The following is a 14,288-nucleotide window of genomic DNA, read 5'->3' as shown; positions in this document are numbered from 1 at the left end:
TTTAAATTTGACATGTGACATTTGGTAGCACTTTCTGATCCCCCTCCCACCTTAAAACTGTCACGTATTAACAGCCCCATATTGGTCTGTAAAAATGATACTTTCATATTGATGATAGTATTAAGTGGCTACAATTTTTTTAGATAATAAACATAATTTTTAATTATTCGACAAACAAAATTGCATTTCGAAATCTCAAATTTAATGTTTTATTATTTATTTATTTTATTTGTAAATATTATGATTCTTTGTAAGTTCAAATAAAAATATTTTTTTGTAAGTTCAAATAAATTTAGTTTTGAACACAACTATACTGTTAAATTTCAACAAAAAAGTTTGTATATGAACATTTATCAAGCAAATCACGCAAATGTTTGTATAAACATAACAACTGTTGCTCGGCAACGAGGACATTTTAACTGTAAATGTGGTATACACATTGTGCAAACCATGTGTCCACAGGGAACAGCAGCGAAGTTTGGAGTATTTTCTAAACAAACAGGACATGTTGTTCCATTAGTTTCATCCACTACTCTTGAAGTCTCCGTGATTGCAACAATTTCTGTAGAACTATGTAAGTTTTCTCCGAGTTGGAAGGTATTTTGCACTATAGCTACATCATCTGTATTTTGCACTATAGCTACATCACGTGGTATTGATACATTAAGTTGCTGGGCTTCATCTTGTGGTGGAATTAAATTAGGCTGTAAGGGCTCTATTTGACCTTGCGTAAATGATGAAACTGTTTCCAATCCCGGTGGTTGATTTATACGACTAACGCCAAGTTGATTGTTAAATAACGCATCTGCGCAATGTGAAACACTTTGTAGAAATTCCAATGAAGTTAGACGTCCGTTGGCCAAATTTTCAGTAGCAACTCTGATTTTACGATCATTTAAAACATATTTCTGCTTTCGTCTCCGACGAATCTGAAGTCCACATTCTAAACGTAATTTATCAAGTTGCTGGACTTCTGCAAACTTTCTTAGTTCTGCTAAAATATTAAAATAATTAAATGCAAATAAAAGATAAGTTCAAATTATATTTTTATTTTAGATTATATATATATAAATATATATATATATATATATATATATATATATATATATATATATATATATATATATTTATATATATATATATATATATATATATATATATACTTATAAAAACCCAAATGTTTGGATGAGCAATCTTTATTCGTTTTAAAAGCGAGGCAAGGAAGCTTTCTTGATCAGAGTTCGTTCTTCTGGGACAACCAAAAACAGAAATTTTGTTACTGCCAATACGCCCAATCCAAAATGTTTCCATATAGGTCATTAAACTTTGACATTTTGCGAAGTCATTTATACTTAATGACACTACAAACAAATTTGGATTCAAATTGCCTAATATTGGCTGAATATGGTGAGGCGGTAGCAAAGAAAGACACAATAATAGCCTTATCCATTTCTTCAAATCACTGTGAACTTGCAATTTTAAAAGTCCAAACAATCCAAGATGTTTACACTTGTTAACCACAGCCTAAATATAATTAATTGCAAACATAAACTTTCAGTACAAATAAACATATATTTTTTTCAAATAGTATTTTAATTTAGTTATAAAATTGCCATTTTATAACAAAGGTTATTGTATGTTTAGTTAAATATTTTTTTGCTTACATTTACGTAATGAAACCAACAGCCTGAAATTTCAGCTAAAGGATATTGAATTTCCAAGGTATTCATCAATGCTTGTTCATAGTCCGTCATTATCCGTAACGGTGACAAATGTGGAACGAGTTCAGCAACTTTAGAAAATGCAAGAGAATACAGCTCTTGCGTTTTTCTAGTCATAAGTATGAAAATAGTTGGGATAAACTAAAACAAAAAAATCTTTACTTCTTGATTCTTTACTTGCAGAACAACATTAATAAAAACAACTATAATTTATAAAAAACAGTAGTAATATCAATAATAACAATAATAACAAAAATAATAATATATGGAGGGTGAACAAGAAAAAACAGGGAATATATTTTGTTTTTTTCAATTCATTAAGGTGCTCTAAAAAAATCTAACGGTATTAAAAAACACCGCGGAAAAAACAGAATTCCTTTTTTACACCCTTCTTATATTATCTTTTATTGATTATCTTTTATGATCAAGCAAAATGTATCCAAATGTTATCATTTGATAAAACATTCTCGGAACTACCTTAAATGTTCCGTCAACGTGCAAATCAGTCGGTGAAGCAACGACTGTTTTCCCGATAAATATGTGAGCATAATCGTTATTTATACGAACGTACCCTTTGTAAAAATCGGTCCCGTCTAAAAACTTACTTATGTTGTTTACTCTCAAAGAGTTGTCTAATTCCCCGCAATTGGCTGGTAATTGCGGCTGCACTGATCTACGTCTGCGATACATAGTGCTTTCCATCATTCCAAAAGAAACGTGATGTGCTGATTGGTTACTAGCAGTTTCTTGGTCAAAAATATCTCGCAAACTTCCACTTGTAGTTTCAGCAGCTCGTTTTATTGATTGTTTTAATTTTAAAATTTCTTTTTTTTCAAAATCTGGCAAATGGTTATGCGGCGTTATTTGTACTAACCCTAGGCTTGGTTCACTTGTTGCACGACTTCTACAAAATTCATCCTTACATTTGAAACCGCCGCCATACGATTCTGTTGCTTTTTTGTCTTTACGATAATAGTAACCATTTTGGTAATAAATTTTTGAGTTTTTCTTTCGCCTTCGAGTATTTCCATTTTAATGTTTAACTAAAAAAAGAAAAGTTTTCTTTTACTATACTTTTTTGTACTTTGATATAATAAATTGAAGCGTTAACATTAAATTTAATAAGAACGTACTAATCGTTATAACATTTATAAACTAAACTTAAAAAAATTCGATTTTGTGTGTCACCAACCAGTTCTTCTTCTTTGTACCGGAATGTTTTATCTGAAAACGAATTAACGAAATTCCATTTTTAACCCAAAGTTAAAAATGGAATTTTTAACTTTGGGTTAAAAAATTTTTGGGTTTAAATTTTTATTTTAATTACTTTCTCCATTCGAATTTAACTGTTTTCTTTACTTCTGTAAATATTAGGAAGAAATATGTTTTTTCAAAGTTGAGTTGCAAACTAAAAACTAAATTTTTTTACTACGGAATAATAATTCTTAGTATAGAAGTAATAAAATGTTTTAAATATTTGTTGAATATTGTAGCGAATATAGAGAATAATATACAGGGCCGGCGCTAGAGGGGTGCAATTAAGATTAAGCTGGTATATCCTTCAGAAAAATCAAATTTTTCAATTTTTTTTTGTTTAATGTTATTTAAAATTTATTAGAGAATCATATTCTAAAAATCTTTTTTTTTTTAAATTTAGCTTAAAATTAACTTTAGGAAAGCAAACTTTACTAAACCTTACTTGTTTACGCGTCCCTGACAACCTCCTTAGCAAATAACGGTTAAATGTTTATTTGGCTATAAAATTCTCGCCTAATAGAGTAAAATGGGGTCAAATGGAATAGTTAAGAATTTTAATTATTTTTACGGAAAAATGATTTCTAAAAAATATTTTTTTTAAAGAGAATATTGAGTTGTATTTAAATATATAAGAATCGGTATATAAAAATATAAAAAAAAATATTTTATTATACCCTAACATTCGGGGAGAATGAAATACGCAAATCTTTGTGCAAATAAAACAATTCTTTTCTGAAAAAAACAATTATGAAACCGATAAAAAACAGTTTAAAAAACAACCGAATAAGAAAAAATTTCATTCATATCATTTCATATTAGAATAGATTTAATAACGATCGATTTGATTCGTTCGGGATGGCCCTGCCCACTGAGTGGGGTAATGTGGGCCTATGTTACTTTTTCGCATTTTTTTCATGAAATATACCAACTCATAGTAAAATATGACTTGAGTCATTGAGTATGTATCCAATTTAAAGATTTTGTTCAAAAGTTTAAAGATAATAGTGTTACAATAAATGCGCTAAATGCAAAATAACTTTATGTGTTCAAAACAGCAAATTAGAAAAATAAATAAATTAAACATTTTCAAGTTTCTCTTAGCGGTTTTCCAAAAAATTTTAGAAATTCAATTAACGCAGTAAACCATAACTTAAAACCATAACATAAAATATATTAAAAAAATCCAAATATAACTCTCCATATTGAATATATGATATTCCAATTCAAAATTTCAAGTACTTATATTACGCCTAATCATGATAAAAAAAATTTAAGGAATAAATTAGACGGATGCTCAAGTAAAAATTAACCAAATGTTCTCGTATTATATATTATATATTCATTATTCTTTTTTTTTTTTTTTTTTTTTTTTTTTTTTTTTTCTTTCTCTGTTTTAATATAATATAAGATTTTACAACTTTGTAATATAAAATTTCAATAAATAAAATAAGTAAAACAGATAGGGGCTCAAAGAAGATGAGGATGACAGTACGTTATCACAATCTTTTCATAGAGCCCCTATAACAAGATTTCTTTAAAAATGCAATGTTTATTTAAAAATAAATTTGATGTGCTAAGATTCAAAACTGCTACTCTCCGGTATCTACTAGTTTCAATGGAAAGTTACATCTTTAATGATCGTCTATATGAATCCGTTGAAAAATAAAATCAGAAAATGAATACAAAAGCATTGCCAGAGATCTTATTTACTTAAAAAAAAATAAGCATATTTTGGTCTTAAAAGAAATTGAACCTAATTATATAGTTTATTTTCTTTGTGATGAACCATTTTCCATATTTTAGAACCTGTTTTTAGTTCATTTTCATTGAAGTTTAAGATTTTTAATTAAAATCTCCTAGTTTAAATGTTTATGCCATTTTGAATAAAAAATGTGCTTTAAAAACTCCCTAGTAAGCTGATAATTTTAAGGTAATTTTAAGTTTACACAATTTTTAAATCTTCAAAAGTGGCCTAAAACCCTCATTACAACGAAAAAAGTTATTTTTTAACCGTTTTCTTACCTGCATAAGGAGCCTAGCCTATTTTTTTTATGAAAAAACTCATGAAAATTTGACGACCCTGCGCGACCTATTTTTTTTAACGTATGTTAATGTTTGAATCACATTTGATTCAAACATTAGTTTTTCATAAATATTTTGTAGTTTATTACTTGGTTTTAAAACTTTTTTTATACATGACACTACAGACGATGCAGTGCGAATGTATGAATGGTCAATTTAACTGTTTCCGTGTTTCAAATCTGTTACACCACATTTTTCATTGCCTAAATAATAGATAATAGCAATAAGACCTTTGGTAGTTTTTTTATGAACACTTGTTTACTAAAATTTGCGGATGTACAATGTTTTTGGCCTGTAGTAGTTTGGGTAAGATAATAAGTTTTTTTAAAACCTTTTTTGCTATTCTTAGAACTTATTATTCTTATTATTTTTCCATCTATAATGATTGCATTTATAATCGTCTTTATTTTCAGACTTCATTTTAAAAACAAATATTCTACCAGCAATAGATAGAATGGGTGCAAACGGAATAAGTTTTACATCGTTGTTTTCGATGTAAACATTTCGACAGCATCATCTGCCGACATAAAGTCATTTTTATTTTTAATAACATATTCCTCAGTTTTTTGCCTTAACTAATCAATTCTTTTGATGTCGTTGCCTTCATTCTTTAATAAAAAAATACTGATACTACAGATTTTGAAAACCGACTGGCTACCACCAATAACGTGTTATTAAGGACAATTATAAAATAGTTGTTCGATTATTATAGGTTAAAATAACCTATAGGTTATTATTAACCTATAAAACTATAAATATTGACGAACAACTTCTTGCTTATTCGTGTAATAAACTTGAGTTTATTCTAATGACTCTAGTGAATATCAATATTTAATGACTATAGTGTTATTTACATCAGTTGTGGTTGTGCTCTCTTTTGCTTTATTAAATTTTTGAATGAACTTTCAAAAACCAGAAAAGTTTATAAAAAATAACTTCAAACGTACTTTATGGAAACCCATAACTTCGTACGTACTTTATGGCAACCCAAAAGGAGAAGTTTTTAAAAGTTTTTTCAAATATTAAAATAGTGCTTTTTTTGAATATGTTTATTATAGCATAAATAAATTATTCTAATATTTTTATGAGCATAATTTATTTTTAAAAGCTTTTATAAAACCTTTTATAAAATGAAACTTAAAAATTTTAAAAACCTTCAATAAGGGTATGATACTTACTGTTCTGCTCGACATATCTTCCTGCTGTTTTTAACTAAGCGTACCGAAATAAAATAAAAAGTATAAAAGAGAATGATCATTACAAATAATCCCAGTCGGCAAATTTAGTTGTAAATGCGCATTAGAAACTCGTTTAAATACGTATCGATGTGGTATGTATGTTAGCCATTTTATCGTGTCGAATACGCATTAGAAATACGCATTAGATGCGTATAAAGACAGGTATACAATACGACGCCTACTGAGTATCAAACTCGCATTTGAAACTCTTGTAAACACGTATAAAACACGATAACCAGAGAATATTCAATACGATATTTTCCTGGTATTGCATGCGCATTTAAAACTTTCCAGAATACGCATTATTTACGAATATTTGTTAGCCATTTTATCGTGTCAAACGCGCATTAAAAATAGATATCAGATGCGTATAAAGACAGGTATACAATACGACGCCTACTGAGTATCAAACTCGCATTTAAACACGTATAAAACACGTAACCAGAGAATATTCAATACAATTTTATTAACTAATATGAATTCATAACATAATGATAATGACTAGCAGTAAGCAACCCGTAATACGGGTTATGAGTTATTAAATCATTAATAACAATAAAAACACATTAATAACTTGATATATTATCTAAAAAATTAAATACAAATTTATCTATAAATATTTTAACTTTGACTCCGTATCAGCAACGTCAATGCTTATAGGTAGCGACATAAAGACCGCATTAACATCAGTTGAGTTCTTTTTAAAATCTGTCACAACACAGGTACCAGAAAAGAAAAGTCAAGTAAAGCCTGCAAATACCTAAAAAAAAAATATTAAAAAAAAAATCACAATTTTTTATTACAAAAGTACTATTTGCATTTTATTGTTAGTAGAATTAGGATAATAATAACAGAAAATATATATTCTGTGTCTAGAGAATAATTTTAAAAAATTTTAAAAAGGCTAGACAACACAATGTATACATTGTTACTATAGTAACGCTGGCAAATAACACCACAACATAATAAGATATTTTATTAACTTAAATACTTGGACTTAAAAGATTTTAAAATATTTGAACAATCAAGGGACAATTGAATCGATGTATACAAAAACGTTCTAAGTCATAAAAACTATTTTTTCATGGAACGAGAAAAAACTTATTAAATCCAGAATTATTACTTTAATAAATTCAAAAAAAAAATCTGGGTGCTTTTTGACATGTTTAAATATTAGATTTGTTAAAATATATTTCAAAATTAGTAATATATATATATATATATATATATATATATATATATATATATATATATATATATATATATATATATATATATATATATATATATATATATATGTGTGTGTGTCATACATAGTTAAAGTTGTCTGACTTAAAAATAGTTTTTATGACTTAGAACGTTTTTGTATACATCGATTCAATTATAGTTAAACAATTTGAGCAACCATATTATAAAATAGCAAACAACTCGTAAAATATTTCTTATAAATGGTCATTATCATTTGTGGTATTAAGAAATACCTAAGAGCTCAGTAATTACATAAGTTTTATTAAATCTCCCTCTCATCTAAGAGAGATAGGGAGAGAAAGAAAGTGTTTCCAAAGCAGCATGTTAACAAATGTAAAAAAGCACGGAATAAATAGTATTAACTGGTTTTATTATGTTACCAGTAAACAAAATTATTTTTATCTTGATTAAAAGCTAATTTCCAGCATTTCTTAATTAAGCTCCAGCTTCGCTCTAACTGTTGACTTATGATTAATAGAGTAAATTTCACATCATACTAAATTTACAAAATTAAAACCATGTTTTAACAGTTAGCTAATCAAAACATGACAAAGGGAAGACAAACTAAAAAAAAAATGAAAAAAGAACATAATTAAGATAGAAATTATGAAAATAAATAAAATTATTTAGATTTAAAAGTGTTAATTGTTACAATAAATAGTTAAACTCATACTTTGCTTTGTTTTAAAGTGTCTAAAATAAAATGAAATTAACAGACATTAACACTGCTTGACACTGAATTCTGTCAAGTAAGTTTTCTGCACGCCGAGTTGCATTTCTTACATTTCAACAACGATTAACTTCATCCTGCCTTGATCTATTTTTTTCATTTGACAACCATTTTCAAGTTGCCTATAAGCCTTTACATTAATAACTTCGTTGAGCCTAATACTATCTATTTCAATTTCACTGTTATCATTAAACATATTACCAGTAATCTTACTATTGTTATAATTGAATAAATGAACGTAAAAGAATCTTACAAATTGTGATCTTTTCTAATCAAAGACTTTATTTAAACTTGAGATTTTTTGAAATCCATATCTTTTTATGTTTATATACATAAGTCGTTTATCAAAAATATTAAACAATATTTATTTACATCAATTATTTTTAATTTAACAAAGAATCTAGACTACAATGCACAAAGTTATTTTTACCTTAATGCACAAAAATAATAAATGCACAATCTTGTATAAAAAATTGAAGCAATGTCAGTCAGTATATTTTACTCTAAAGTAATTATATATGTATATATATATATATATATATATATATATATATATATATATATATATATATATATGTGTATATATATATATATATATATATATATATATATATATATATATATATAAATAGAGATAAATATATGTATATATATATATTTACATACCTTTAAAAAGTGGTATAACACTTTACACAATGAAATATGTAAAAACATCATCATTTTTTTCAACTACTTTCAAAAGGAATTAATTTATTTTTTCTAAGCAAGAATATTTATATAGATACATTGAAATATAAAATATTCTGAAATAAAGGCAGATTTATGTTTATAAACTTTCGTGTCAACAAATTACAGTCAGTTTTTCATGTTAAATACATAAAATATATATCTAATATAATATATATCAAATATAAAATAAATCCAATATAAAATAAAACAAAATTGTAAACTTACTTAAATCAGTATCAGTTATACTGTGTGAAGTTACTAAAAAACACTTCAGTTCTTTTCAATTGCTCTAAAAAATAACTTTCAGCTCTTTCCAATTGCACAAAAAAATAGAACAAAACTTGCTTAGCTGAGTTGCCTAGTTTATAAGAATCTGAAAACAGATAAGTAAAAAACCAAGAACAAACAAACATTTATTTATTAGAACCACTGTATTTAAATAAATTAAATTAAACAAAGAATAATGCCAATTCTTCTTATAGGCTTAAAAAAAAAATTTTCAGCTCAAATTTGTTGCAGAAAAGCCTAGAAACTACTTAAAAATGACATATGCAACATTGAAGTTTGAACGTTGACTGGACTAATTATTAGCAGACGTTTTTCAAAAATTCATAAAAACTTACATATATTCGTTCTTTTATATCGCATAAACCCATCACATGATAAACCTGAAATGAAAAAATGTAATGGATAAGTAAATACAAAGAAAAACATCATATATGAATCAAAAATCAATATATCTGATAGAGATAAGATGTCATGATATAAGAGAGTAGTAGTTGTTAAATATTGTTCAAAATATTTAACAACTACTACATATTCAAAAATAAGTAAACTTATTTTTGAACTTATCGAAGATATCATTTTTTTGGGTATGTAATCAACAACAAGTTTCTTCCAATGAATTTTTATTAATTTTATCAATTATATGCTATTTAAATAAATATTTTTTTGAATATTGACTTTGTAAATTAAATTTGAATTATAATGATAGAACTTTCTTATAGTAATTTATAGTAATTAAAGAAAAATATTATATTAGTAGTACACTTTAACAAACATTTATCTCCACATTAATAACATCTGCAACATAAATATAAAAAAATGGTGATTCATAATTGAAAAAGTTAATTAGTAATTAGTATTTATAGTACTAAGAAATTACAATCCAGAATATTTATATTAAATTAAAATGTCTCTTGAAGCTCTTTTTGGTGCATTCTTTAGCCATTCAGACATAAATTTCTGCAATTCTTTAACAGATATATTCCATGTTGTGCTAACAGCATCAACAAGAATTTTAAAAATCTCTGGTAGTTCTCGACGTAGAGACACATGGTCGCAGTAATCTTTATTTGAAATGTAGTTTCCATACAAAACATTAACTTTTGTTTGTAAATTAACTGACATTAGAGTGTTGATTGCACCATTCATATGTTGACGTGCATTACTACATGTTAGGGCTATAATTTCTAATGTTTTCTTAACTTTTCTCCTATATTGGGGGTCTTCATCTAATTTTTTATTAATGTCTTTAAGCTGGTCAATTGATTCGGCTTTGGAAATCTCTTCAATTCCATCCACTTTGTCGTCTTTAGATACAAACTTTAAAATTATTTTTTGACTTTTTTCAATGTTTTTTAAACGTTCTTTTTGGTCATTTAACTGCATAAAAAGTTTCTGCTGGAACTCAATAGTTCCAAGTGGGTAGTACTCATTTGCTGCTGACTTCGGACGTCCAACCTTTGTGATGGTTTTGATGGTCTTTGTAACAATTTGAGAGTTATTGCCAGAAATTTCTTCCATATCATTCTCAAGATCTCTGCTTTTTTTTGCAAGAGGTTTTACCATTGTCTCTTCGTCTGAACTGTTAAATTTTTGACTTTTCCTTTTTGAAGATTAAGTTAAGAAAAGTTTATAAATAAAAAATTTGTAAAACATAAGTACAGTTAAACTATAATCATAAATCAAACTATTATAATGACATCATAAAAAAGCAAATAAAATACACCAGCCTTGAGCTGTGCGCTTTTTCATTGGCACTCGATTGCATACTCTTCAATGAAAAATCCACATCTGGCATTTCTTTTGCCTTGATACAAGGTTCCTTATTGTTTTCAGTTATTTTAAGCTGTCTTTTTGGCAAACTTTTAAATTCTGCAAAAAAAAAAAAAAAAAATAATGTTAGAGTTTTGGAATGATTTGATTCACATTTAAAAATGAAATAATACATAAAATGCTAACGAAAAACAGGATACTCTAGCAGACTTCCATCCTCATTTTGATGTTCTATAGATAAAAATTTATTGAAATTTTTAAAAAATATATTTATTTTTATATATTATTATTATATATTAATTACTTTACAAACAATTAACAATGATTAAACAAAAAAAAAAACCTTCTTTTTGTTGCTCCTTGCCACAAATCATAGGGATTTCGGCATTAACATCAGACAAATCACCTTTGTAAAAATGAACATAGTTAAAAATAGTTAAATATATATTATCAACTTTACATTACAATATTAAAATGTTCTATAATTAAGTAACAGATTGTAATGTTTAATCAACAATTAAATATAAAAAATATTTCTAGTTATTAAAAAATAAAATAACTTTATTTTCAACTTGTTTTATTTGCTTTCAATAAAAAACATTTTTATTAAAGACAATTTTTATAACTATAACATTAACATAAATAACATGCTTACACAAAAAATGTTGGGTAAGATTCTTTTTCTTTTTAGAACCTGTAGTTCTCGCATTATCTAAAGGCAGTTCATCTTCAGTTGAAATACCTGCTTTCATGAGCTGTATAAGTTCATCAAAAGAACCTGATTGTAATGTAACACAATAACATTTTTAAAACTTTCATAACAATCTACAAAAAAAGAAAACTAAAAAAATTGAAATATAAAATTAAGTTTAATGATAAAGAGAAATTCAAAAAAACTTACTGCTAATACGCTTGACTTTAACAAGCTTAAATGAATACCATAAAGAATTAGGCTCCGTACAATCAGCGATCATCACCCTTAGTGGATCAACAAATTTTGATGGGTACCAAACAATTTCATTGGCTTCATCTACCCAACATAAAGAAATAACATCTTCAATTTCAGTGTCCTTTTCAATCCAAACTGCCAAACAATACAATTTCTAGGAAATGCAATGGTAATAAATGTACATATGTTAAACTTTATTAACAAAATTTTGAATTACAAATAAATTAGGTGACAATTACCTGAACAGTACTTGTTTTTTGTTTTCGCAAAGTAGGGTGCAGCATTCTTCTTTTCTTGATAATAAGATAAAAATTCAACAAATTTTTCTATTTTTATCAATACTAACTTCAATGTTATACTTATCAATAATTACTTTAAAACTATATCTATTAATAAAAAATAATTTAAATAATTAAAAAAATAAATTATAAAATAAATGCATATCAGTGACTTTATTCATTCATATTCATATATCAAATTTCTTCAGCTCTGTAATCAACAATAAAATCCTTTAATTTAAAATAAACTTCTTTAACAGACATAAATAAAAATAACCTAAAAATACAACAAAGACTAGCTGTAAGTTACTAAATGTGTGTTACTAGCTGTAAGCTAAGTTAACTGAACTATAAAAGATAGAAAAGATTATTAAAGGAAAGATTTAAAAAGGAATTGGTAAATCATATAAACTAAAAAATAATAACAAAAAAAACAACATCAAATTAAAATAAAACATACAGCTATAAGTTTAACAAAACTTTTCTTCTTAACTTTTTCCAGATGGCTTTAATAATGATTAGATAATAAAAAAAGGCTCCTTTTATAACAGTAAAAATAAGGAAGTCATTGACTTTCTGTAACAATACCCTAAGTATTAAAGTACTAATTATATCACTTTTTTCCCAGACAGACAGCTAATTAAGCTACTTAAATGATTGCTCTGTTTATAACTAGCCAAAAAAAAAAAGTCAGACATTCACAATTATCACAATTATAAGTGTTGCAATAAATTTATGATATTAGTGATATCAAGAAATATTTTTACAACTACAAACTAATACTATTTTTTTAAATTATTATTCTCAATTTTGCTTATACAATTTTTATCTATCATTTTTAAATAAGTATTTTAAGTGATTTAAAAACTTATTTCTAAATAATTTTGAACCTTTATTAAATCTTAATGATTACTTTTTAAATAAAATTTATAAAATAATTTATTTTTAACAAAAATTGATATCTATTGTATTTTATATAACACATTTAGGGGGTAAGACTTAAAAAAAAAACATTATTTTTTGTTTGGCCACCATATACATATATATATATATATATATATATATATATATATATATATATATATATATATATATATATATATATATATATATATATATATATATATATATATATATATATATATATATATATATATATATATATATATATATCTATATATATATATATATATCTATATGATATATATATATATATATATATATATATATATATATATATATATATATATATATATATATATATATATATATATGCCTCGTAGGTAAAGGACATCATCTCCATTTTGTCAATTTTACAATAGAGCAGAATAACCTTTTTTTTCAATTAAATATTTAATGTATTTTTTTCATTAAAAACATTCCAGCCGGGTTTTCGTATTTAGATTTCCTTGAATAGTTACACAAATGTTTTTTTAACAGGAAAAATTAAAAAAAAATATTCAGATTAAATTTTAATGGGCATGATGTTTTATACCTCTAAAATTTTATCATCATTAGGCTACTATTAATATTGCGCTGATTTGGAGATAATGTCATATACCCTTAGATAGAAGATTTTAATACACTTTTGTAATAATAATGTCATTTTGGGGGAAAATGGAAATGATATCCTATACCTCCAAGGTAAATATATATATATATATATATATATATATATATATATATATATATATATATATATATATATATATATATAAATATATATATATATAAATATATATATATAAATATAAATACATATATATATATATATATATATATATATATATATATATATATATATATATATATATATATATATATATATATATATATATATATATATATATATATATAATACAACATGCATTTCCATTAAACTGAAAGTATTTATAGGGTTTATAAACATTTGTGCAGCCCTAGCTATAACCCCTGACATGTTTTATCAAATCCCCGATCGTTTACTGAGTAAAGCTGCATCAATAATTCACAACTATC

At 25.2% G+C, this 14,288-nt stretch overlaps 2 protein-coding genes across 5 annotated transcripts; both read right to left on the bottom strand.

Moving 5' to 3' along the window:
* Positions 1 to 362: 362 nt before the first annotated feature.
* LOC136085477 (uncharacterized) lies at positions 363 to 6,565 on the bottom strand. Its single transcript, XM_065806788.1, has 4 exons — positions 6,239 to 6,565; positions 1,665 to 1,862; positions 1,164 to 1,524; positions 363 to 994 (listed from the first exon to the last, which is right to left on the bottom strand). Exons 1-4 carry the CDS (start codon positions 6,251 to 6,253, stop codon positions 363 to 365), a joined length of 1,206 nt encoding a protein of 401 aa, XP_065662860.1. The 5' UTR covers positions 6,254 to 6,565.
* Positions 6,566 to 6,864: 299 nt separating this feature from the next.
* Positions 6,865 to 12,606, bottom strand: LOC136084791 (uncharacterized). 4 transcript variants are annotated; one of them, XM_065805740.1, is made up of 9 exons: positions 12,252 to 12,604; positions 11,965 to 12,166; positions 11,719 to 11,841; positions 11,407 to 11,469; positions 11,250 to 11,294; positions 11,021 to 11,162; positions 9,629 to 9,673; positions 9,231 to 9,363; positions 6,865 to 7,058 (listed from the first exon to the last, which is right to left on the bottom strand). In XM_065805740.1, the coding sequence occupies exons 1-7, from the start codon at positions 12,294 to 12,296 to the stop codon at positions 9,661 to 9,663; spliced, it is 633 nt and encodes a 210-aa protein (XP_065661812.1). In that variant the 5' UTR covers positions 12,297 to 12,604; the 3' UTR covers positions 6,865 to 7,058; positions 9,231 to 9,363; positions 9,629 to 9,660. The 4 variants fall into 4 exon arrangements, with proteins under 4 accessions (XP_065661812.1, XP_065661811.1, XP_065661813.1 ...); XM_065805739.1 differs by having other exon boundaries at positions 9,231 to 9,378; positions 12,252 to 12,603; XM_065805741.1 differs by having other exon boundaries at positions 9,231 to 9,294; positions 12,252 to 12,603.
* Between the last annotated feature and the right edge of the window lie 1,682 nt (positions 12,607 to 14,288).

The sequence above is a fragment of the Hydra vulgaris genome, chromosome 09 (assembly GCF_038396675.1).
Source record: "Hydra vulgaris chromosome 09, alternate assembly HydraT2T_AEP".
Taxonomy (NCBI): Eukaryota; Metazoa; Cnidaria; class Hydrozoa; order Anthoathecata; family Hydridae; genus Hydra; species Hydra vulgaris.
Note: the sequence above shows the minus strand (reverse complement) of the source record. Positions and strands in the feature narration are given on the sequence as shown.